At 40.1% G+C, this 27382-nt stretch overlaps 1 protein-coding gene across 1 annotated transcript in view; it reads left to right on the top strand.

Moving 5' to 3' along the window:
• Positions 1-14124, top strand: part of fsip1 (fibrous sheath interacting protein 1) — a 50696-nt gene extending 36572 nt beyond the window's left edge. The window contains exons 10-11 of the mRNA XM_031891972.1: positions 1272-1436; positions 13279-14124. Coding sequence (XP_031747832.1) covers positions 1272-1436; positions 13279-13479 — 366 coding nt within the window. The 3' untranslated portion in view covers positions 13480-14124. The remainder of the gene's footprint in view (positions 1-1271; positions 1437-13278) is intronic.
• Positions 14125-27382: the final 13258 nt, after the last annotated feature.

Raw genomic sequence — 27382 nt, 5'->3', positions numbered from 1 at the left:
TCTTTATTTCATTCATCTTCACAGGCACCCTCCCATCTACCCCTTGGGTTTTCTTTATCCATCTACACCTTCTTCTCTTGCCTCTCTTGGCTATTCTTCACTTTATGAATGGATAAAGTAGACAATAGACTGTATAGCTTGCGTAATGCTGTTGAGCTGTGATAAATTGATTTGTATCTTCCTAACCTTTTGATCAGCCCATAGCACACAAACTATGATCCCTGTAACACAAATATTGCACCTTTTTGCAAATGTGGCACGCCATCCTTGAAATTCACAACTGCATATAAATGCATATGTTTATTCATTTCCCATTACGTTGGGAAATAGTGTTATATAATCACTGGTTAAAGTGTGACGGGAAATATGCGCTGAGTCATGTGCCGAGTGGAAATTAATGGCCAACATTTTTGATCTGTTTGAAACATAAATCTCTTTTGAACATGCATATAATCCCATATGAGCCCATTATTTTTCCTCTGTGCCATGCGTTTTGTGTAATTGGATGCAGGAGAGGCATTTTGTTGTTTGTGAGAACTACATATTGAAATGTCCTTAGTGCTGTGGGAAGCTGTCCCAGCCATATTGGTTGTCTGATGATTATGATAACAGCAGTGATGTGACTAGAGGTTACTGGGCTCCAAGGCAATGTTATTTTAGGACCCGCCTAAACTTTGGGAAGAAGAGGTTTCCCATAAACATGCATTGAAACTGCTTGCCAGTCATTGCCCCATTGGGCCCCCTATACTTTCTTGGCCCCCAGTAGTTGCAGAATCTGCTTCCTTTATGTAAGCCCCTGGATACCAATCTTGTCTTTGGCATCATTCAGTTTTTATTGTGGAGAAAACAAACAACATTAGAGCCAGGAAGAATTACAGAGGGAAGCAAGACTAAAGGGAATTGTTAGTGCAGGTGCCTTGGACTGGATTGTGCCAGCACAACAGAACCATTAAATAAGTTGGCATGCAATTAGGCCACTCACATACCTTGTCAACTGGTACCTACCTGGATCAAATGTGGTCACTTCCTGCTCTGCTTATAGGGTTTTGGCTGAATTTTCTATTTTGAGTTTGTTCGATCAGATCCATTGCAATCCTATTCCATTCTTATAAATGTCCACAGTATTGCAGGATGTCAAAAGTAAGATATTTTAACATGCCTTTTATGACAAGCCTATATCCCAAATACCAACCAACCAGCTCAAGGACTGCATTACATGCCTATGCTATGGTTGACCAATGTTCTTATGATGTTGTTGCCTTACTTTTTAGGGAGATATGTCCAGCTGGATAGTTCCAGGAGAAGGCTATACTCCAGAACCTGATGAATATGACCAACTGGCAGAAATTGAGGCACGGTTGCAGAGGGTCAGAGGCAATGAGGAGTCTCTTGAAACTAGTCTCAGTGACCCCAAAATTCCCAAAGAGATTTTTCAGGTACAGTGTAATAGTTCTGAGTTCTGCATAATGCACACCCCTATTCCACCAGGAAAATATGTTAAAAGTACCCATGGCAAATGTCTTCACATTTTACCAGATGAGACAACGAAGGTGTTTAATTTATATCAGTACACATATATATATACCAACTTGGTTACGTAGTATGGCAATTTCCACATATATCTATACGGTAAGTGCAAATGTACCACAACAGTTTTAAGAGAAAATGAGCGGAAACTATAATAATGTTGCCTCGGGATTCTTAAATGCTACATTATTAAAACCCACAAAATCCCTTTTTTAAAACAGTGAGTGATATCTTATTTAAATGAGCTCTTTTGTTTTTTTTCTGTTGCTTGAAGAAGCCTTTATAGTATAAGGCTTTAAAGTCTTTCTTTAAGAACATTATTAATTATCACATGAACCTTAACAAGAATTTCCCATAGTCTGTAAAAATGGAGAGAGCACAGAAATAGCAATAAAACTTAAAAGGTAACCACAATGCCATTATCTGCACCCACATTACTAGACTATCCTCGGAGAGAGAGGGGCCAAGTTTAGAGCACCATATAACTGCAGTAATTCACTAAGAGATAACTAAAGCTTAACAATAAAGAAGGGTAAAAACAATGTTGTATATAAGTTTTGTACTTTTGTACCAGCCCAAGGCACCCACAGCCCTTTAGCAGGGAAAATCTGTGCCTCCAAGGAGGCCCCCAGTAGCCCCCCATCTTCTTTTCTCCTGATTCCCTGCACACACTCTGTGCTGCTGTCACTTACCTGAGCTTAGGGAACGACACACACAATACAGGTATACTGTATATATAGAATATAAATGTCACAATATAAGACTGATTATAGTTATTATTTCAGATCCTTATTATCTCAGAAACCAGTGCAATTAGCATCAGAATATAACAATCAGCCCTGTAGCCTTTGATAAAGCCCCTATGTGTGAAGGGTGAAACGCACGTCAGACGCTTTTTAGTTTTGGATAGACAGGACTTCTAGCCTCAGTAAGGGTGACTGGCTGGGTGGTGTGGGGGCAATTGGGGTGGCAGTGGGGGGTGATTCATTTAGGTCAGTGAGTGACTTTGGGGCATATTGGTCTGGTATTTTGGTCTAGTTTATAGATCAGTAGTATAGGGCTCGAGGTGATGTTGTTGTATGGCCACAATTGGGCCCACCCAGGAGAGCTCCTTATTTGGATACACTTACTAATGCCCTAACTACCTACAACTCGTAATCCAGCAGCACAACAACCTTATGTGCACTACATACATACTCTTTTGCTTACAATACCTTAACCCTCTTATAACCTTTGGTAACCTAGAGGCAATGTTAGTAGTTAAACAGAGCTGGTTTATTATTTAGCATATATAATAGTTGTTAAATGCTGATCTCTTGGGAGTATAGCTGGTTGGTCCTGCCTAAACCAACTATAGTTTTTTTGTAAATTTTAGCTTTGTTATTTCTGCACAACACATCCTGAAATTTCATTTTACACACTTTGGGGCTGATTCACTAATGTTCGAATCCGAATCGCGAAATCTGATCATTTCTGATGATCGCAAAGTCACAAAATTCTTTTAGTTTGAATACAAAATTCCGTACTTATGATCCGAAAGTTCTGAAATTTTCGTATTGAAACAATCATTTGCGTATGGCAATCCGATAGTCACAAAATTTTCGTATCCCAGCGATCATAAACGGCGCAAAACCCTTTCTGACTTTAACACATCAATGCATAATGTGGGAAGCTTTCCAAAGGACTAAGTGGCACTCTGCAGCTCCAACCTGGCCAAAAAAAGGCACGATACTAAAAGCTTGAATGAATCTGAAACTTTCGTACTCGTAACGATTTTGTCACACAAATTGACGTGCAAAGTACGAAAAAGATTCGCAAATTAACGAAGATACAAATTTTTAGTATTCGGACTCAATCGTACATTGATGAATGTGCCCCTTTGTATCTCAATAAAGGTTACGTTTTAATTGAACAAGTAAACTCATTCCTCGTGGTTTTAAAAGGGGAAGGTGCACTTTTGCAGTTCATACTTTTTCTTTTTCTCTATGACATATGAATCTCATTTTCTGCTTGATCATTTGCAATGACTATTAAACCTAGCTTCTCAACATCTGCCCCACAGGGGGCATTCACAGTGCTACTGACACTTTAAAAAAAAAAAACCAAGATGGTGGCCCCTTGTGCACAACTTTAAAGGCCTGGATCATAACAGTTATAGAGATTCTGAAACTTCTGACTGGTGCAGTAAGTTCAGTAGATAAAATACAGCATTTCTGCCCATATTTGTTAGTTTAGTTCTCCTTTAAGCAGCTTGCATTTCTTTAGCTCAAGGAGCAATTATTATGTTAATTATGTTATTATTATGTTATTATGCTGATCTAATTTTTCAAATGCATACTTATTATATAATAAGGATATGGCACAATATCTCAGATATACTGTATATTCCCCATTTTATTATCTGCTGTAGGCTTACAGGCTCTTAAAGGATTGAATCAGTGGTATGGTAAGATGGTGCTAAGGGTAAGAGCTAACTCATGCAGCTTGCCTGTCAGTGGGAATGTTTAGGTGCCCCCAGCTAGGGTCAGACTGGGCCAGCAGGACACCTGGTGGAAATAGCTCAGTGGGTCCAGCTGACCCAGGCACACTCCACACTCTGAACTTTTGTTACTCTACCCTCACCTCCAATTGAGAAGAAGAAAGTAAAAGGTATGTGGTGTGTGGGGGTGAAGGCTGTTGGGTGATTTTTGAGAAGGAGAGGCGTTAGTGATGGGCGTAGGGGGCCCCTGAAATGGCACTTTCCCATGCAGGGTGTACATACATTTTGTACAAGTCCCGTCACAGAGGCAGCCATATATAATAAGCATGCATACAATAAAAACAAGAGATCCCAAAGAATATTTTTAAAATACATTCAATGAATTAATAAGAATATCTGCATCCAATCAGCACAGTCATATTTTACTGATGTATATTGGTTTAGCCAGCGTTAGCTAATTTATTGCCTGGGCTGCAAGGAGGTTTAAGGGGTTAACATATAAAGCCAGCATTAGACAGCTGAGAAAATGTCGTTTATTTTACATCAGTTAAAGTTAGTACGTGGAGCTAGGCCTGTAAAGTAAAAAAAAAAAAAAGTACAAAACACAAGGGATTAGATTTAGTTCTATATGTAAAATTAATCCGTGCAGATGTTTCATTGGCAGACATGACGGATGTATGACTTGCATACAAATTATAGGGATTTTTCTCATAGGATGTTAACATGCCAAATCCATGCAGGCCAAGTTATATTTAAAGCAATAATCTCAGGCTCACGGGTGTCATTTTGCAAAGAACGCAAGTGTTTGGAAAAATGACACAAACATGCAATTAGCCCTTACCACATAGCCATAACACGAAGCTTCCAGTTTTAGCCGTCGAGATTGATGTGCATGTGGTTTGTGAAGCCGGCCTTAAATAAATCACACAAAGCCAATGATGTATAATTTACTTACACTGTACATCAAACCTTAACTTCCAAACAAATGTTCCCTTGTGTTAACACAGCGTTGGATTGGGTTTCCTAGGGCCTGCCGTAGAACCCGACACTGTGGGCCTGCTTTCTTAATTATATCTAGATATACCAAATGGTATAAGGTTTTATAAGGTCCCAGGGTGGGAATAAGGTTAAAGGAGAAGGAAAGTCAACAATTACTGGGGGTGCCAAAAAGTTAGGCACCCCAAGTTTTGTAATCACTTACCTGATACCCTGGGATGGTGCTTCTATCAGCAGAAAACTGCTGGGGCAGTGAGCACCATGGAACGTTTCTCTATCAGCTTATTTCTTTGCACGGGTGTGAAAGAAAAGTTTTTTTGTTAAAGTTTGAAAAGCAAATTTTAACAAAAAAGCTTTTTCACTGTACTGTGCATTTATAGGCTATGGGATTTTATGAAGAACCCTGGCGGGGGGCAGTTTTCAGCTAACAAGAGCACCAACCCAGGGTATAAGGTAAGTGAATACTATCACATGGGGGTTCCTGAATTTTGGTACTCCCAAGTGATAATGACTTTCCTTCTCTTTTAAACCATTTGGTTTATTGGGCCCACCAACTCTGGCACTTCCAGTTACTGGTCAAATATAAATATTCCTTATTCCTTAAGGAGGACCTTACTTTACTGAACAGTTCACAACACATACAACATTGTTACCCTTAACCAAGTAACACATTGCAGTTGCAATGCAGTGTCCCCAGAAGATTGGGCTCTTTGGCATGCCTTCCCTGCCAAGGACAATGCCCCTTTCCTAACCATTGCCAGAATAGCTTTAGAACTTTAGAAGCAACAGTACCAAGAAAAAGTTAAAAAAATAGTGCATCCATGATGCCAATATTAAACCGAGTCATTTGTAGCCCCATGGTAATAATAACAACTCACATTCCATTTCCTTACATGCCTACTCAGTTACCCACCCTAAATCCTTTCTCAGCCAACCAGCCCTGAATGGAGCATGATAGACCTCTGACTGCCCAGCTTTCATCAGAACATCAACAAATTAATCTTTTTAAGAGGAAGCATTCCAAGTCTGGGGCTATATGTACAAAACCCTAAATACCTGTTGCACACAACTTTATGTAAATATGACAGTTGCAGATATTGTGAATGGGCTTGGAACCTAGAGCCTGTGCTCTGTGCCAGTGATTTGCACTTTCTTGTGAATGTGCTGGGGCAGTTTTATTGCTTGCCAACACTAGCAATATACAAGGTATGTGACAGCTGCACTAAAGGGGAAAACACCCTCAGGCAATATGCAATCATTATTGTTCCCTAAAAATAACAGAAAACCTTTGCTTCTTGGTATGCGTGTTACATAAATAGCCTTGGAATTTAAAGCAGTTGCAAAAAAAGCAATTTGGGTCATTTATCAAGGTTATACACTGCAACAGTTAGATACATTCATGGCGAATTGTACATCTGCAACTGCAAATATTTATTCTGCTTGTGAGAGGTTGAGTTCAGGAGCAGATATTTTTATAGAATATTTGTGCACAATGATTTTTTTGAGCATTTATTTTAGTCAATTTTGGAAAATTTGGGTTTGCTTGCTCCGAGTAAGCCACTATATTAACAATGAGCCAAAAAACCCTGTAAAATATATATTTATAAATTATGCTTAGTGATGTCATCAGCTATACCAATTAGTGATGTCACATGACTTTATTACTATAATTTTATTACTATTGAAACTTTATTACTTTAACTACTATTATACAATATACTGTACCCTTGCTTTAAATTATGAGGATAATAAAAGTCACTTCAGGCTTTCATCAACTGCATTAAGCAATTGGCCTGTGGCCCTGTGCCTCTATATGGTCATGGAACTCCTCTGGGACTTTTAATAATAGTGGAGGGGGGGGGGGGTGCAATTATTTTATGTATAATCTTTGGCAAATTTGTAGCAAGTTTCCCTAAAAACACACTTTTTTTTATTATATGGCTATTTAAGATATGGGAGGGTGCCAAGTGCTAAAAAAAACAGGCATAGCCCACCATTTTTTTTAGGTTGCACCCTGCTTTCCAGGGTTTGGAGCACAGAGACTTTGGTCACTCCCCAGGGGCTGCCTTTTTTCACCATAATGTCACCCCCTCCTCTTCCACCCATTCTCTAGCTTCAATGTCCTCTAACTTGCCCAACATTCACATGTGCAAGTTTAGAGGCGCAGGCAGCATTCTACCCACTGGCGCTAACTCTGCATCTCACTCTTGATTTTTTATTAGAAGAGGTGCTGAGGGAGACCAGACAGATCTCAAACAGAAGTGCTGCCTGAATGGGCACTAAAGGGCACTTTTGCTTATGCTTTTATGTCTGGGGTCTTTGTAATTGACCCTAATAGCTATCTATGGCTATATTAGTGTTGCCACTTGTTTAGTTTTGACCCAGACAGTTCCGTTTCTTAGGATTGTATGTATGTATATCTTTATTTATAAAGCGCTACTTATGTACGCAGCGCTGTAAAGTAGAATTCATTAATACAGACAGGGGGTTAAAGATAATGGATAAATACAAAGTACAACAATAAATACAAATAAATACAAGGTGCAGTTGCAATAAGAGTCAGAAACACAAGATGAAGGAGGTCCCTGCCCTGCAGAGCTTACAATCTATATGGGAGGGGTAACTAACAGACACAAACGGGCAAATGGTGGTGCTGGAAGTTACAGTGGGTGACCTTACAGTATAAGTGCCAGTTCCCAGATCAGGTGCTGGGTGAGTGCCCCAAAAGGTAGTCTTTTAGTTTAGTTTTAAAAAGACTGAGGGAGGATTCTCTCCGGAGGAAATCAGGGAGGGAATTCCAAATGTAATTGGCAGCAAGGCAGAAGGGTTTAAGGCGGGAAACAGCAGATTGCTCTGCGAGGAACGAAGGAGTCGGCCGGGAACATACGGAGACGCAAGGGAAGAGATGTAGTGAGGGGCAGAGGAATGGAGGGCTTTGAAGGTTAGGAACAGGAAGCCACGATAAGGCCTTTAGCAGGGGAAGGGCCTGAACTCTCCTGTATGAGAGGAGGAGAATTCTGGCAGTGGTGTTTAATATAGACTGTAGGGGGGAAAGATGGGAGTTAGGTTACAGTAGTCAAGTCGGGATAGGATGAGCGCGTGCATGAGCAGCCTAGCTGTTCCAGTAGAAAGAAAGGGACGGATTTTGGCAATATTGCGTAAGAAAAAGTGACAGGTTTTGACAGTGGTGTTAGTATGGTCAGAGAAGGAGAGACTGGAGTCAAAGATCACCCCCAAACAACGCATGGAATTGACAGGGTTGATGAGGGTGCCTTCAATAGAGATAGAAAAGGGGGGAGTAGGACCAGGCTTAGGCGGAAAGATCATTAGTTCAGTTTTTGTTAGGTTCAGTTTGAGGTGGCGTTGGTTCATCCAATTGGAGATAGCCAGGAGGCAGTTAGAGATTGTTCAATTTTAGGCTTGTTAAAATTGCTGTATTTCAGAGCTTTCTGGATAACTGGTTTCTGTATAAGGGTGAAAACACACAGAGCTACTAGTAGCAACTACTTTTTCATGGCTACTAAACTCAAGAAATTACCCTGCCATAGACAATACTAAGAATTGCCAATGATCAGCATTGTCTATTTTAGTAGCTGTAACATGTAACTACTACTAGTAGCTCGGTGTGTCTTCACCTTAATCCTTCCCATACCTTTAATTCAAAACTCATACTCAAAACTTCTGTATGGTTTAAAATATTCAGAAATGTAAATCAATAACTGTGCCCAAAATCATCATGCCCACCCCTGACATCATGATGCCCATCCCTAGCATCACTGCCCCACCCCTGTTGCAACTAGTTCCTCCCCTTTTTTCAGGCTTAGCCACTAGTAAAGGTAGGGACCCAAGCCCACTCCACTGCCCCAGCTGCCCCTCCTCCGAGCCCCTGCCTGAGCCGCCCCCTCTCCTCCGAGCCTGCTCCCCTGCCCCAGCTACCACTGCCATGAGCCGCCTGCTCCCCTGCTTAAGCTGCCCCCTCTCTTCCGAACCCACTCCCCTTCCTGGGCTAACCCCTCTCTCACTTCCCTGCCCTGGTCACCCCCTCTCCCTCGATCAAAGCTGCAAACTTAAGGGATGCTGCGTGGAAAGGGTGGGGACAGAGGACTCTGGAGGTCGTATCCCCAGTTGGCCCCAGTGCTCCAGTCCAATGCTGAGAAAAGGTGCCAAAACTAGGCTAGATGTTGGGTGGGTAAGACGTAGACTTCCCCTGAAGTACCAAGCACCTATGAGATAAGCTAGGATAAAGGGAAATTTGCACAGAGGGTACAGAGTGTCCTTGTGTCCATACAGACTGTATTCTGTGCCTTGTGCCATATTTTTAATCTGGGGCAAGTGTCTCTTTTGCCCCTCAGCTCTTACACCCCTGCTTATAGTAAATGAGCCCTGAGCATTAAAAAGCGTATGAGAATGTGCTGAACCGCAGTAAAGTTTACCACAATTCTTTTGTGAGAATACACTGCCAGGGCCTTGCGGATGTTTGTGTGAGGTTGATTTTGTGTATATAGACAAATAAACAGGTATAGCTTTGCTTAACTTGCTAAAAGATGAATACAAACAATTGGAAATGAAGTTCGCCTTGCCAACTATCGCAGAGGCCATTTTGTTGGGCGCCAAACAAGCCCCCCGGAAGACCCTGTTATGGAAGTTAATTTTAGCACATGGCACCTAGTATGGATCTAATTTTACACGACACGTTGTGTTAAGCCTGCTACTTGTTACAGGCAACGTAACTGGAAACAGATTGTTGTGGGCTTTTCATTTTATGACTTGCATATTAAAGATCTGAAAGCGCTATAAACATTCCGCCAAAATACCAGGCATTTTTAATGTTTATTATGAAAATTCTGCGAGGAGGGAAAAAGGCCTTTCATTCATGGAGCACTTTGATCAGCGTGCCAGTTCTCACTCTCCATCTAAACTGACAGATGATTTTGATAATTCCCTCTCTTGGACAATGAAATGGAATCCTCGGAAGACATACCTCACCAGGAGGCTTGCTGCTCTTTCTGCCTTTTTCTTCTCTATTTCTATAATGAAAATGAAACCCTTCTGTCTCAAGTCCTTGTAATCTTACAAACGCTGTATGCTGTGAAAATCCACACCTTGTGCATCTTTTATTTTACATTCAGCGATGTAACTAGGGTTTAATGGGCCCTGGCGCTAATATAAGTCTGGGCCTTCATCCTTGTCAGCCCCCAAATACCCATGCCACCATTCAAAATAGTGTAAGCTATAATTATATTGTACAGGTATGGGACCTTTTATGCAGAATGCTCGGGACCTGGGGTTTCCTAGATAAGGGATCTTCCTGTAATTTGGATCTCCATACCTTAAGTCTACTGAAAAATCATTTAAACATGAATTAAACCCAATAGGATTGTTTTGCTCCCAATAAGGGGTAATTATATCTTAGTTGGGATCAAATACTGTTTTATTATTACAGAGAAAAAGGAAATCATTTTAAAAAAAATTAAATTTTTTGCTTGGAGTCTGTGGTAGATGGCCTTTCCATAATTCGGAACTTTCTGGATAATGGGTTTCCGGATAACGGATCCCACGATAACGGATCCACGATAACGAAGGAGGTGATTTACCAATGTTCGACTCCCAATATTCCGGTTATGGTTCAAAAATGTTAATGTTTATTAAGTGCAAAAAATCCGAAAACTGAAATATAAAACTTTGGCATCTAAAACCTTGAGAGTTTATGCAGAAGTCAATGGAAGTTGTTCTGGGCGAAATCAAGCCATATTTTCAATTCAAGATTTTCGAGTTTTTTTTTCAAATTTGTAAACTCACAAATTTACAATTTTTTTTACTTGAATTAGTTTTCCTTATTCTGATTTTTTTTAATAAATAAGCATACATTTGAGTTTTTTTTAAATGCAAGTTTATTTGACGCAGAAAAAAATGCTCCAGTTCACAAATTCAAAAATTGATAAATGAGCCTATTAATCATGCATATATTTACATTGTAAACTTGGATTTACTAGTCCATCAAATTCAACTCCATCATATGGGTCATATGGTCTTCATCATGAAGAACCATGTACGCTGCATCAAGGGAAAATTCAGTTTCTCAAGTCTAAAATGGTGGCCTCAATGTTCTTTTCTATGAAAAAAAGATCCCCTGCTATCTGTTTATAATCCCTTCTAATATACTTGTACAGAGTAATCATGTCCCCTCGCAAGCACCTTTTCTCCAGAGAAAACAACCCCAACCCTGACAGTTTAACTCTTCTGTTCCTTTTACCTGATTTAGTTGCAAATCTCTAGCTCATTACTGTACAGTTTAATATGGTTAACGATCTGCTTTTATTTACATAAAACATTACTGTACAGATAATGGCTTTGTGTTCTGATTGGCTGCCTGTTTTAAAGGAATAGTTCAGCGTAAAAAATGAAACTAGGTAAATAAATAATTGTAAAAAAATGTAATCTATAAAGGCTGGAATGAGCAGATGTCTAACGTAATAGCCAGAGCACTACTTCCTCCTTTTCGGCTCTCTAACCTGTTAAAGGTCAGTAACCATATGGCATATGGGACATAACTGTTTGCTTTTGAATCTGACCTGCATGCTAAGGATCAAAAGCAAACTAAGTAAACAGTTATGTCCCATGTGGCCCCCAGTAAAGTCACTGACTAACTAAGAGGTTAGAGAGCTGCAAAGCAGAAAGTAGTGTTCTGGCTATTATGTTAGACATCTGCCCACTCCAGCCTTTATAGATTAAATTTTTGCCTAACTATTTTAGAAATATTTTTTATTTTTCACTATATGTTTACCCAGTTTAATTTTTACACTGAACTGTTCCTTTAAAGGTTTTGTATATAAAGCATAATTTGGTAATGTATTAGAAATGGGATGATGGGCGGCTCAGGGCAAGGGGCAGCTAGAGAAAAAGCATGGAAAGGAAACCCATTATGACTACAGACTAAAGGGAACATTTATCAAAGGTTGAGAATAGAGAATTATGTTTATTAAAGATAATGGAAGCTAATTAATGTTTTTCCTTGCTTCATGATTGACTCACCAATAAACAACAAGAGATTTGTTTTTACAATCTCAATGTCACAATTTTTTTAATTACTTGAATTGACCGGAGATCTACCAACACCCAACTGGGGTGTCTGGGGCCACCACCCTCAAACCCATTTGCAAACCCCGCCCCCTCCATCCCCACACTGTACCTTCTAACTCCTCCTTCCTCCTGAAAACTTGCATCCACTCCCAAATGATCAAGACGGATCTGAGGCCAGTGCAACTTTGTCTACCAAGATACCATAGAAATGAATGAAAGGCTGATATTTTCATTTTGGTGTGTAGATAATCATATTTTTGTTTTAAAAATATTTGTGATGTCACCTCACACATAAAATGAATGCTAGGAACTTTGCAATTCAAAAAAGTTACTGCAAAGGTTCGAGTTGAATTTCCTGGATTGGGCTTGATCGCGTTCATGTAATTCAAGATATTAAGGAAAACCATAACCCCAAAATATAGGAAGAAGTAATAGTAAGAAGTGTGAGAGTAGAAGACAGAGCTGTCTCCATTAATTGGCTGATGGGGCCTAACATGTATGTGTCCCTTGGTTTGTGTGCACTGTGAATCGTATGATTTAACTTCTAAAACGGCAATTTTCAATTTAGATGACCCAATGGCACATACTGCTAAAAAAAAGTCTATTTTATGAAAATGGTTTATTTATATGAAGCAGGGTTTTACATATGAGCTTGTTTATGCAATATAAACTCTTTATATAGAGACCTACATTGTTTGGGGGTATAAAGGTTTGCGTGATATATTTTTTTAGAGACCTACATTGTTGTATAGTTTTCCTTTACATATAAGCACAATATAGATGAACTGTGTTTATGCGAGATGATTCAACAAGCCTACACTTTTTAAAAAATGTTACTTGTGTGTTAACTATGATATAAAATTCTGACTCATTAACCGTGACATTAAATGCTGCATCTTAAAATTTTATTATAAGCAATAAGTGGAAAAGGCTATTGGGTGGGTTACACTGGCGTATTACTTTTCACATTCAATGATGAAGTTGTAGGCGTAGCTGTTTGTAAACACGGCCTGATATGTAAGCAGGACTGCGCTCTTTTTCTGCTGGCACACATCTGTTGCATGATATATATTTAGAATAACTGGACAGATTTATGGGAAACAGGAGAAAGAGATGAACTTGTGCAACTTGCCCATGCAAGAAGTTCATACTGAGTACTTGGCTATAACCTTTTGTTTTGCCTGTATGTTTTTCAGGAAGTCTTACTTGAGAAAAATGGAAATTCCCATTCCGCACCTGGCGAGCTGGTTTTACGTTACACAAAGGAGCTGAGAGAGCAGAAAATGCGTCTCCGAGAGATCGACCAGCAGCTCCAAGATATGGGGAGAAACAGCATAACTCCAACGAGCCTTTTATCACACTGCAGCTTATCAACTGACTCACCTGTATACGCATAGGCTTTATGTATGAAATATAGGAATGTGCAGTGACTACTTAGCTCTGGCTGCTAATAATCAGCAGTGCTCTCTGGCAGTAAGTGTGTTTCTGCCCTGGTGGGGTAAGCCTCTGGCACTTTTAAGTAAAATCACATTATGCTTCTAGGAATAGAAGAGAGCCCTGAAGGTTAGGGAATAGCAGTGTTATAGTGGATGGCTTGGAACCATTTTTATTCATTTCCAGTATTTGCCTTGTCTTCACTCTAGGCTTGTAGAATAATGGTTGACTGGCAGGACAGCAGCAGAGATTCCTCCCAAATATTCTCTATAACACAATACCATGTATTAATTGCCTCCTGATAACACTGACCCTATTGTGTTTTAGTGTGATAGGGACCTTTGATTTTAAACTCCACTTCACTTAGGGAGTGACTGATGTGTATGATGTATAATGTCAGTATAGCACTACATAAATGTGTTGGTGTTATATAAACAGATATGGGATTTGTTATCTGGAACCCATTATCCAGAAGGTTCCAGTTACAGGTAGGCTATCTCCCATAGACTCCATTTTAAGCAAATAATTCCAATCTTTTCTGTAATAATAACACAGTAATGTGTGCTTGATCCTAACTAAGAAATAATAAACCCTTATTGGTGGCAAAACAATCCTATTAGGTTTAATTAACGCTTAAATGTTTTTTTAGTAGACTTAAGGTATGGAGATCCAAATTACGGAAAGATCACTTATCCAGAAAATACCAGGACCTGAGCATTCTGGATTACAGGTTCCATACCTGTATATAACTGATAGTAGATCGACTGATATCAGAGCTCTAATTCAGTTCTGTAATTGGTCTAAATGTTAAAGCCAGCCATATATGCAATGATGCACTTATTTGGCAGGGTTGCTAATGAAAAGATCTTGGTGGTGGCCCAAAATGTGCTGAACTGATCATCTGTGCTCCTTGGCTTCTGCAGACTCAATGGTAGAGCACCCCATCTACATCCAAGTTTGGTTATTAGCCAATTGACTTTTCAAACAAGACATATTATTTGGGGATGTTGTTGGTTTAGCTTCATACATGGGAAGACAGTTGGAAGACAATGTTGGCCAGTCTGCATATCAACTCAAGGATGTATCAGGAAATGATAATATTAGTCGAGTATTATTATAATTAATCCGTAGCATTCAAAAACTTTTTCCCTTTAGGGTCCTGTTCTATTTCTAAAAGTACAAAACAGAGCAACAAAGCCATTTATTGTGATTTTTTACCAGCACATTCAACAGGGATGATGTTATATTTAGTCCGAAAAACGATTCCGTTAGAACCCGCTTGTACAGAAAATAGCTGGCTGTGTGAGGGGTCCTGGCCCTTCTGTGTTTCATTTTTCAATTCAACATCTCAAGATTAATTACATTAATTGTTATGTTATTATTAGACTTCCCCACTCAAACAAACAGTATTATTGTATAAACATAAGATTGTGAAATGCATGCTAATGAAAAAAACACTACCGGACTCCTGAGCACCCTGTCTCTTTTTCCCAGCATGCTCCTCCACAGCCAGTTTATATAATTTGTCACTGGGGATAAAGTTATGGTGGGGATTTTCAGAAGCAGGGAATCTGAGCAGTTTGTGGGAATTGAAGCTGGGTTTTTTTTAGTTCCTTGTAATTGTGATGAGGAGAGGACACATATTTATAATTTAAATGAAATAATAAACAAATGTTAGGGGGTAGTGTTGTTTTGACTTTAACATTTTGCAGCAGATTACTGTCATTTCACAAGTTCTTTTAAAAAAAGCAGCTGAGGAATGGAATATGTAGAATACTATTTTGTAGCTTTGCTAGAGAATATATAATAAGATTAAAATATGTGATTTTAAGTTGGTGTACAGCGATGTGGGAATTGCCAAAGTGGGTGTGGCATGAAAATATGTGCAGTTCGCTGTGTGCCCTGCAGACCCCTCCTGGCCAGGGTAAGGTGGGCCCCTGTGGCCCAGACCCGACCCATGCCAGCGATCCCCCTGCTTACCGTTCCTCCCCTAACGTGTTCAATTATGCACGCTCAGGGGAGGATGTAGGGTGGGGGACCCTGTGGGGGGGGGGGGGGCCTAGGGGGATCCTGCGGAGGGAGGGGGATTTGGATACCTGGTGTAAAACTGGCCATAAATGGACTGATATCAGCTGATGATTTGGCCCCTCCTGGCCAAGTTGGAAGTTTATTAGCAAATATATGGGGCCATCATGTAAGACCTGCTTTTAAGGAAAACTATACCCCCAGAATGAATATTTAAGTAAGAGTTTATATTACATTAAGTGACCTATTAAAGAATCTCGCCAAACTGCAATATATATATCAGTAAATATTGCCCTTTTACATCCTTTCCCTTGATCCAGGAAAGTAAGAAAGCAAAAGGAAGAACTCTGGTCATTTATTGTCTGATGTGAAATAGCATGTACTGTATGTGTGCCTTGGCTTGTTTGTGTGCACTGTGAATCTTATGATCCCAGGAGGCGGCCCTTAATTCTTAAAATGGCAGTTTTCTATTTAGGATTACCCAATAGCACATACTGCTAAAAAAGTATATATTTTTTGAAAATGCTTTAGATGAAGCAGGGTTTTACATATGAGCTTGTTTATGGAATATAAACTCTGTATATAGAGACCTACATTGTTTGGGGGTATAAAGGTTTTCCTTTAAGCATCTTGGAAAATCCCATCAGGCAACTGTATGGGCCTGCATTATGGTCCAATTGTTGACCCTGGGGCCAGATGATTAGGTTGGTATTATTTGGTCAGCAAGCAAGCAGATCTTTACAAGTATGCACAGCTTTTAAAGACAAATTATATTATGTCAGATGGAAATACAGTCAGTATTTAAACATGTGCAATAGAACAAGTAATTTGCTAAAACACAAAACATACCACTACTCTCAAAGAATGGATGAAAAAACTAGATTAGAAGATACTTACAGATGAATAGTATATGTAAATCTTACTGTAGTTTTCTAACTACCGGTACTCATTTTACAGTCCTGCTGTAGCTGGCACGCACTTGGACATGGAGGCCTTTTTAGCAAGGACTATTTTTTCAGCTGGAATAAATGGATTTTATTTTTTTTCTTGTGAATGCTTGTTTTGAAGTCTCAATTTTCCTCAGAATGAAACAGTTGACAGCAGTTTGCTGCTTGTCAGTTGCCCGTGTGGGACATACAAACTGCTGTCAACTTCAGTCGAGAGCAATCCTTTATTGGAAAATATACATACAAATGTACTGAATATCTCTGAGGGTAGCAATAATAACTTGCAGAGAAGAGGAATGGGAGGGTGATTTCAAAAAATAAGACAGGAGAGCCAAATTTTACTCTAGCACTGGGAAGAACCTATGAAAAAATGAATCCACAATAAGAAGCTTAGTCTGCAGGGAGATCTGACTTTACTTATTTGTTTTTAAAGGAAACCTATACCCCATATTGATCTCTGTAAAATTATATTGTAGCAATATAGATCTAAACAATATAGATCTCTATAATATTATATTATACAGCTCTCATGTAAAAGTCTGCTTCATCTAAATAATACATTTCATAAAAATATACTTTTTTAAGTAGTATGTGCGATTGCGATTCGGTAATACTAAATAGGAAATTGCCATTTTAAGTACTAAGGGCCACCCCTGGGATCATACGATTCACAGTTCATACAACAAGCCCAGGCACACATACATGTTAGGCCCCATCAGCCAATGAATGGGCAGAGTTCTGCCTTTTGCTCCCACACTACTTCCTGTTACAGTTAGAGCTGCATTATTTCCTGTCAGCTGATCTCTGAGGGGGCACACAGCCCATCACTAAATGGTGGCTCAAGGGAAAATATGTAATATATATATAATATGTAATATTTACTGAATTTGAGCCCTGCAAACGTACTTCAGAGTGAGGTTGGTTGTATAGATTGTAAAAAAGAGAACAGTAGATTTATTTGACCTTCAGGGACCTGACACTTTTGTCTGCATTTGTCTTTACAGTGTATGGCTAGGTGGAAGGGAAGGCACTTGTGCATTGCCTATAGGTGATGTTGATGGGGCCTTGTTTTTTTCAGTGCACAATATCAAGCATCTCTGCAAATAACACAGAGAGGACAAACTGCAAGTGAAAATATAACAAAAAATGGGGTTTATTTACAAACATAGGTTCTAAATTGCATTTAAAAAGAGTAGAAATCAGTTTGTTTTAAGCAGTCTACTAAAAGTTACAAAACAAAAGAAAAACATCTGATTAGTTGCCACTGGCCCCTGCACACGTAATATTAAGCACCTATGTTTGTAAATGAACCTAAAAAGCAGAACTTTTAGCAAGCGGCCTAGAGGGAGCCAGTGGTTTGTATGCGACCTGTAATCCAGAATGCTTGGGACCTGATATTTTCCAGATAATGGATCTGTTCATGATTTGGGTCTCCATACCTTAAGTCTACTAAAAAATAATTTAAACATTAATTAAACCCAAAGGGATAATCATATCTTAGTTAGGATCAAGTAGAAGGTACTGGTTTATTATTACAGAGAAAAAGGAATTATTTAATTAAAATGGAGTCTATGTAAGATGGCCATTCTTTAACTTGGAGCTTTCTGGATAACATGGTTTCCAGATAACAGATCTCTTATGATACCCTTCTACCGCGTTAAAGTCACCATCTGTGGCAAGTAATAAAGTGTGGGGGAAGACAGGTTTAAGGACAGACCATATTACATTACACAACTGGCGGGAACAGCAATGGTAGGTTCTATTGTAATGAAAGGCAGGCTCTAATGTAATGATGTGTAATAAGAGATGGGTAAAAATGTTATTGGTGGGCCCACACTGCCCCAAGATATTTGTGATAGAATAGCCCTTAAAAACATCAATATTATAAGACAGTAAAGAAATGGTCTGCACTTACTAAATCAGACACCCTGGAACAACAACCATCGGAGCAGATAAGTGACAAAATGGAACAGCACAAGAGAAAAAGCAAAGAAATTAAATAAAGATGCTCTTCAACTTGGTTAATGAAAAGTCTGCTGGCAGCCCATTTATTAAAATGGCCCTGCCTTGACCTCCATTCCTCTAGTTCTCTTGGTCTTTTAAGTGGGCCTGATCTGTCCAGCTGCCTGATTTCAAATGCCCTATTTGTCCTATAAGAAAGGCTGTTAATGGTGACAATGAAGGAAATAGAATTAAAGGTCCAATTCTGAACATTTGGTGGCATGGACTCTCTCAATGAGAATCAAACTGTCTTTGTGTTTTATTAATAACTGTCAGGCACACAGGGTTGGCAGCTGGAAAGTTTCCCCACATTCATCTTCTCAAATGCAGAGTGATTTGGCAGGGTTTCTAGCTGGCATGGAATGTTTCTGCAGACATCATGGCATGTAATGGTAACAAAACTAATCCGCACTAAAGGTTAATTGTTTCACTTCTTTGGGTTTTGGGATTAGGCTATAGCCTTAGCTGAACCGTGTTCGTTTATGCTTCCGGAATCCCCCCCGCTAGGCTAAGTGCAGTAGATGTTTGCATTTTTCAGAAGGGAAAACAAAATGACTGCCAAGTCTCATGATTCTGATGGGCCTCAATGAAGCTGCAACTTCAGCTTGTGATCACTGTTTGTGTGCTCAGGAAATGCCACTGGCAACCAAATTAGTGTGTGTGTGAGACAATGGAAAGTTACTCCCACAGAACCCATAATGGATCCATAGTGTCCCAATGTGCTATTGATTTCTACCAAATGGATTATACCAGAAGGTGTTTGTATTTTTTCAGGGCTCAAATTCCCACTTTGTGAAAATTCACAAACATGGCTACAGGTATATTGTGTTACCCAACAACCCTGGTCCCCCCACGTCACAAATCATAATGGATCTGGTTTAAACATTTAGGACACAAGTGGGACTTGTATAGTTCAGGGACCCTGGCATAATATGTGCCTCCTGTCCCAGCTGACTTGTGACTTTTTAGGCCAAGGATTACCCACAACACCCCAAGGCCAATGGGAACGCCTATCCATAGGCCATATCTAAAAGTTTTACACATTAGGTGACATAAACTCCTTCACATCCCCTAAAATAGCATTAAATGTCTACCTACTGTAATTACAATATAATATGTACAGTACAGGTATGGGATCTGTTCAATCAATATCAATATGAAATTACGGAAAGGCCATCTCCCATAGACTCCATTTTAATCAAATAATTCACATTTAAATATGAATTCCATTTTCTCTGTAATAATAAAACAATCCTATTGGTTAATGTAATGTTGAAATGATTTTTAAGGTATGGAGATCCACATGGCGTGAAGATCCCTTATCTGGAAAACCCCCGGACTCAAGCATTCTGGATAACAGGTCCTATACCTGTATAATTTATTCAAATACTTTGTGAGATATTTCTTTTAATGTTTTAATTGCATTCTAATTCATCCAGGAAATCTTATACAACTACTTTTTCTCAAAGGGTCAAATGGATATTTACTTTTGAGCTTACATGACTTGTTCTTTACCCAATAAAAAATGTCTAAATGTCTATAATAAATCTATATACTGTATATTATGCATTTCCTGCAGAATTGAAGGCCTGGATTGACTTTGCCAAAGGATCGTGCTAGAACCAGAGTACAATTTTTGTTGCAAAAGAGGAAAAACAAGTAAATATTGTGATTCTGCCAATCCATCCCCTACCGGGGGCTTCTGTTTGAAGAGAGCAAGGTAAACAGATGACACACTGAAAGTAATCACTGGTTACAAGCCTTGGGTACAGCTGGAGAACTGACTGATGTGTTTTTTGTATTTTTATGCAACAGCAGATTTGTTTTAAAATTGCTTGTACTCCCTATGGAGAAATGTAATAAAAGTCAGAAACGGCAAAAAAATTGGCCTACATAAGCAGGAGAAAAAGACAAAAAAAAAAGCATTTCTCAATGAAATATTCTACATTAGACAGTTATGCTGTGAGTTTTAATTGCTAGATTATTGCTTAATCCAGCAATTAAAACTGGATTAAGCAAGAGGTGGATTAATTTTTAGTGGTTTAGAGAGTTGGGTGGATTATTGCCCACTTATCTTTAGAATAGAGTCCCAAGTGTTGAATTCCGGTGTAGAAGGTATTTCCCTTTAAGCAGTGTTCCCAAATTGTATTACTATTTGGTTAAGAACCACCGGAGCCAACTGGTTGTGTGCAGACAGACTGAGAGCAGTGGATTGGCTATTTCTCAGGCTGCATTTATAGGAAAAAGAAACAGCCCTGTGTACCCATAGCATAAGGTCAGCGTAAAGCTGGCCATAAACGCACCGATACTATCATACGAAACCTCATTTCGTACGATATTCGGTGTGTGTATGGCATGTCGGCGAGTTGACCGATATCGCAGGAAGCTGCTGATATCGGACGACTCGCCGATCGGCCAGGTTAGAAAATTTTGATCGGGCGCCATAGAAGGCGCCTGACCAAAATCTGCCGTCAGGGCTGAATCGGCAGAAGGAGGTAGAAGTCCTATTGTTTCTACCTCCTTATCTGCTGTTTCAGCCCTGACTGTGTGTGGCGGATCTGACGATGTTTCGTGCGACCTCCGCGTGTATGGCCAGCTTTAGTGATCCTCCGCTTTCCTCTGCCTGCATTTTTCTGCTCGGTTATGGGTGTATTTATGAACATTGGTGACAAACATCACTGATGATGTTGCTTACAGCAACCAATCAGACCTTTTTGCTTTTGTTTTCTAACTTGTAGGTGACTGTTTCAATCTAATTGCTGATTGGTTGTTATGGACAACATCACCAATGATTTTGTCTCCAGTGTTAACAAATACCCCTTAGGGGCTGATTCATCAAATACGAGTTTGAATCCCAAAATGGGTAAAATTCGGATTAGACATGATAATTTCTGATGATCGGAAATGTCACGAAAATGCTTACGAAAAAATCCTATTAGTCACGATAATATCGTAGTGGCAATCCGAAAGTCACAAAATTTTTGTATCTGAACGATCGTAAACGGCAGGAAAACCTTTCTGACTTTGAACCTTCAGTGCATGATTTTGGAAGCCTCCCATAGGGCTCAATGGCACTCTGCAGCTCCAACCCGGCCCAAGGAAAGTCTCCCATAGGGCTCAATGGCACTCTGCAGCTCCAACCCGGCCCAAGGAAAGTCTCCCATAGGACTCAATGGCATTCTGCAGCTCCAACCCGGGCCAAGGAAAGTCTCCCATAGGGCTCAATGGCACTCTGCAGCTCCAACCCGGCCCAAGGAAAGTCTCCCATAGGGCTCAATGGCACTCTGCAGCTCCAACCCGGCCCAAGGAAAGTCTCCCATAGGGCTCAATGGCACTCTGCAGCTCCAACCTGGCCCAAGGAAAGTCTCCCATAGGGCTCAATGGCACTGTGCAGCTCCAACCTGGCCCAAGGAAAGTCTCCCATAGGGCTCAATGGCACTGTGCAGCTCCAACCCGGCCCAAGGAAAGTCTCCCATAGGGCTCAATGGCACTCTGCAGCTCCAACCCGGCCCAAGGAAAGTCTCCCATAGGGCTCAATGGCACTCTGCAGCTCCAACCCGGCCCAAGGAAAGTCTCCCATAGGGCTCAATGGCACTCTGCAGCTCCAACCCGGCCCAAGGAAAGTCTCCCATAGGGCTCAATGGCACTCTGCAGCTCCAACCCGGCCCAAGGAAAGCCTCCTATAGGGCTCAATGGCACTCTGCAGCTCCAACCCGGCCCAAGGAAAGTCTCCCATAGGGCTCAATGGCACTCTGCAGCTCCAGCCCGGCCCAAGGAAAGTCACGATACCAAAGCTTGAATGAATCCAAAACTTTCGTAATACAAATACAATTTTATCGCACAAATTGTCTCGCTTTTTGTCACAAAGTATGAAAAAGTTGTGCAAATTAACGAAAAAGCCGCAAAAAATACGCACAGTACGAAAACTTACAATACGATTTTTTTGTATTCGAAAGCGATTGTACTTTGATAAATGGGCCCCATTGTGTAGCTCCACACCATGCCTATCAATGGGAGTGCACAAAGGAGAGGATGATGGTGAATCCACAGGCTGAAGAAAGTGGAGGATCTGTCTCATGTGTCCCTGCCCTCCTATTTGAGATTTTGTGGCCCTTATTGTTTCTGCACTTGTGCCTGTCCTGTTAAACTTAATTTGCCCTTCTCTGACTGCCTGAAACTGAAAACCCTTAGCTGCAAATCCTCAAAACTGTATTTAATCAATATCATTTCCTTTCATCAGTATTTCTTTTTCACCTCATTACCCACCAACATTGTGGTGGTCGGCGGGTGGGTTAACCAGTATGGCATGTGGTGTGCGGTTTTGCATGCTATTATTTGGTGATTCAGACAATGATTCTTGATATTTGGGGCAAGTCCAAGCCAACATATTTGAGCCATTAGGTCTAAAAGAAATACATAGCGTCTTACGTTCTGAATTCTTCATAGGATTCATAGATCAAGTGGCAGAATGAAAGTAATTGTGTAATGTTACCTTTTCTGCAGCAGATTCCTTCTTCCTTATATCATATCACTGTGGCCGCATCTGTTATAATAAAAGAAACACAGAGCCTCTCATTATTTCTGTATATTTATCCTTAAATAGCAAAAGAATTGGAGCATAGCTTATTTGCTGAGAAGATATTTTACCTGCATTTTAGCTCTTATACATTTAGGTGGGAGCTCATACATTGCCTTAGCTCAGGCAAGCTTCAAACCAACAGTAGAACTATCCATTTATGGCCACTGTGGGTGCTCTTCTATTGATGTCTATGTAGGGAACATTAAAACATACCTCACTGATTCATAATGCAGAGGGTGAGAGAAGAGCAGGGAATGTTCTGACTTCTGTTGCTGCCCATTTTTTTCTAATTTGGAACCCTGGCCCAAGGGGAAGGGATATACAAAAAACACTACTACTAGAAAAATCCAGATGGATTTGTGAACTGAGAATCTCACCCCTGAGCCTGAATGAGGATATGTTGGTCAGAATTAGAAGACCAGAATAGTGCAACATGGCCCTTGAGAATACAGAAAAATTAAAGAATATGATTAATGATTAATGGCATAAAGTAGGCCTACAGAAGAAGTATGGCAGCAACATTTGCAATGGCTAGTACCACAAGGCCATGGCTGTTTTATCACAGGAGGAGGTGGTGGTGACGTCCTGGACACTATTGTAAAGACAGCAACACTCCTGTTTGTACTTATTTTGTGCATACACAGTAGCAGATCTATACACAGTCTGATCATAAGTACATTTTGTTGTTGGGCCCAGTGAGTTTCAATTTATATCACTAAGAAACAGGGTTGGACAAGGTGACAGGTCCCACTGGGGCTACCGTCCCAGGGACCCACACATACCCCCAAGGGCCCCCACTGCCCCCGCTATGGCCCCCTCACCCCCCGGGGACCCACCACCTTCCAACCCCCTGCCCCCCAAGATCATGTACATTATACTTTGGCATGATCGGGGGAGGGATTAGCAGGGGAGTGCCAGTGGGGATTGGGTCTGGGTCAGTGGGGCCCACGAGTGTCCTGGTGCCTAGCTGGCCCAGCCTGACCCTGCTAAGGAACAAACTAATAAAGAAAAGTCTTTGTGATTTATTTTTTTGCTTTGTCTCAGGGGGCGTAATGTTCTTTTGAGCAGTCTAGGAAGCCATCTGCGGGAGCATGCATTTTGCTGGGTCACTAGGAGTTTAAGTGACTTGTCCAAGGTCACCAGGAGCTGACAGCAGGGTCATCAACTTGCGGTCCAGTAAGCCAGACTGCACTTCTATTTAGTTAAGTCATATTAGTAAAATGTGCCAATTTTCATTCACATTTGGCTGAAAAATTGGAAGCAACTGGGTTGTTTATTTCAGGAAAATTCCCCTGATTTAAAAGCTAAAGATCATTTATTAGCTACTTTATTCACCATTTGCTAAGAAGATGTTGGAGTTTATTAATGGCCTTCTGTGCCATTGCCTTCTGCATTGGTAGTGTTGAGGCAGTCAGTAGGCAAAATAGATATATGTATATTGACTCTACAATCTACAGTCTACAGCAGTTCCAGAACCTGACCCATTTTAGTGGCTGTTTCATAAAGTACCGCACACATCTGATAAAATCAACATTCAGGCTGATTTTTCATTATGTCCGATTGCAACCGTGTAGGTGTAACAGCACATGGGTTTTTTTTGAAAATCTCCAATCCATTCAATGTAACCAGGAAACATCTGGCAAGGACTAATCTGTCAAAGGCCATTAATGAATGAGTGTTTAAAGATAAGAATAGTTGTACCACATTAAAAACATGCTAGATGTTAGATCCGTTACAGTTTGCCTATTGTCAAAATTGGTCTACAGATGATGCTATCTTGGTGGCCCTCCATCTTTCTCTGTCACATATGGAGAATAAAAATACTTATGTTAGGATGCTGTTTATTGATTTTAGTTCTGCTTTTAATATGATTATCCCACAAAAGCTGATTGAAAAACTTGTGAATTTGGGAGTAAGTAAACCACTTTGTAACTGGATTTTAGATTTTTTAATAGAACGGCCACAGTCAGTCAGGATTGGAAATAAAATCTCAAATCCAATCAAGTTGAGCAACGGTTCGCCACAGGGCTGTGTACTCTCTCCATTGCTGTTCCCATTAATGACATATAACTGTTTTGCTCAGTTTGGTTCTAATTATATCATCAAATTTGCTGTTGATACAACTGTGATAGATTTAATCATGAATAATGATAAAGCAGCATATAGAGAGGAGGTTCAACAGCTGGCAAACTGGTGTACCGACAATAATTTGTTTCTTAATGTTGACAAAACTAAGGAGATGATTATGGATTTTAGAAAGACCCCCTGTTTCCATAAGGCTCTTTATATAAATGGCTCCATTGTTGAGAACGTGAGCAGTTTTAAATTCCTTGGGGTTCAGATCTCAAATAATCTCACGTGGGGTCTAAATTCTGCCTCTTTGATTAGAAACGCTCAACAACAGTTTTTGTTTTTGAGAAGGTTAGAAGTAAATTTTACCTCTTCCATACTTGTATCCTTTTACAGAGGAGTCATAGAGAGCGTTCTGACAAACTCTATTGTTGTGTGGTATGGTAACTAGTGCTGCTGATCGAAAGACACTACAGAGGATTGTGAGAACAGCAGAAGAGATTATAGGTGAATCCCTCCCTTCAACTCACGATACTTTTAAAATACGTTGCTCCCGTAAGGCAGTTAGTATTGTGGGTGATCATACTCATCCCAGAAGTAGTATTGGAAAATTTGTGTGAGGCACCAAAAATGCTGGATCTGTTATATAGACAGCAGTGATGTGAAAAAGCTGGAATGATTTGTTGGCACATTATTTATTCTGCTCTGTATAAGTATAATATGGTTTTTGCTCTTTGCACTTGGATAGTGTTATCTATGTATGTGAAATGTAATATGTTTTGATTTTCTTTCTTTTTTTGGGTGGGACTTTGAATTTGCAATCTTGTTTCGTGTGTATATTTTATATGCAAATGCGATGACAAAGATGGCTTGACTTGTTTTTACACTACTGCATTCTAAAGCAACGTGCCTCTTGTCACTAAGCTGGGCAAGGTGCTGTCATCATGTTTCCCATTCACAGTGAATGGGGAGATCATTTGTGTCTTGTCACTCTCTCTCATGTCCCATTGCCCTTAATCCTCAGATTGGGGTGCCAGGTACCCACCTGAAAACCTTTTACCACAGGCCTACTCTCCCAATAAATTTTCCTTCTCTCTTCACTCTTCTGCTTTATTCTCTTAATTGTTTCTCCTCACATATTATTAGTTAGCCTCCTCTCCATTTTTTCCCTCTTTGTTCTCATATAGAATGTGCAATGGCCATGGTTTAGGCATAGAAGGGAAATGGGTGGCTAAGCAGTAGAGCCCACCGGGAGTTTTCCTGATTCCTGTAGCAAGGTTTTTTTTTTTTGGAATAAGGCCTTTAGCTCCAAAGAAGATGGTTTTACAAGTAGGTGATAGATAGGGTTGCCACCTTTTTTGATCTTCGGAAGGGCAGGGATAATGACGTAGAAAAACGGGGAAATGGGTGGACAGGGCAGAAGAATGGGAGGATGTGGATGGAAAATTGGAGGACGGGGCAGGGAAATGGGCAGTCCAGAGGCCTGTATCTGCTTAACTGGCCATGGAGAGGGTAAGGGAAGGAAGGGATTTATAGGTAGGGTTGCCACCTGTACATATTTAATGGCTAATATATTGCTGGCAATATAGGAATAAACAGCATGTCATTGTAAATAAATGCATTTATTATTTTGGAGGTAACCAGTCTTTTTTTTAGCAAATTCAAACTTAAATTCAAAGTTAAAACAGATGAAAAGTTCTGAAATAAGAGATGCATATGCATTTGTTATTATGAAAATGATTTAATATTGCCTTTTGACTTGTTTTTAAACATTGCTGTCCCTCTAGCAACTACTGTTATTGTCATTCCTTTTCTTAAATCCCCATCATGCAAAGACAAAAACAAGAGAAACAAAAATTGATTTCTGCTCTTCTGTGACTTCAGGTCCTGCTCGGTCCAGCTGAGAATTGCAAAATACAACAAATCATTACTTATTAACTGGTTCCTCAGTCGGGTCCCTCAGCCATCGCATGCTAAGTGGGGCGGATAAGAGACAGCGCTGGCTTCCCACATAGCGCTATCCACAGTGTGGGAAATGGGCCTGCGGAATGACTTCACACAGACACAAGCCAAAGCCGTGTCATTTGGTGATATTACATCATTTGGCTTTGTGAAAACATCTGCTTTATAACAAACAGATGAAGAAATGCTCGTCTCCAGAGGCCGAAAACAACACAAAAAAAATAAATAAATAAACCTGGCTAAAACTTAATTTTTTTTTTTAGAATTCTGATGATGAATTGA

The sequence above is a fragment of the Xenopus tropicalis genome, chromosome 8 (assembly GCF_000004195.4).
Source record: "Xenopus tropicalis strain Nigerian chromosome 8, UCB_Xtro_10.0, whole genome shotgun sequence".
Lineage (NCBI taxonomy): Eukaryota > Metazoa > Chordata > Amphibia > Anura > Pipidae > Xenopus > Xenopus tropicalis.
Note: the sequence above shows the minus strand (reverse complement) of the source record. Positions and strands in the feature narration are given on the sequence as shown.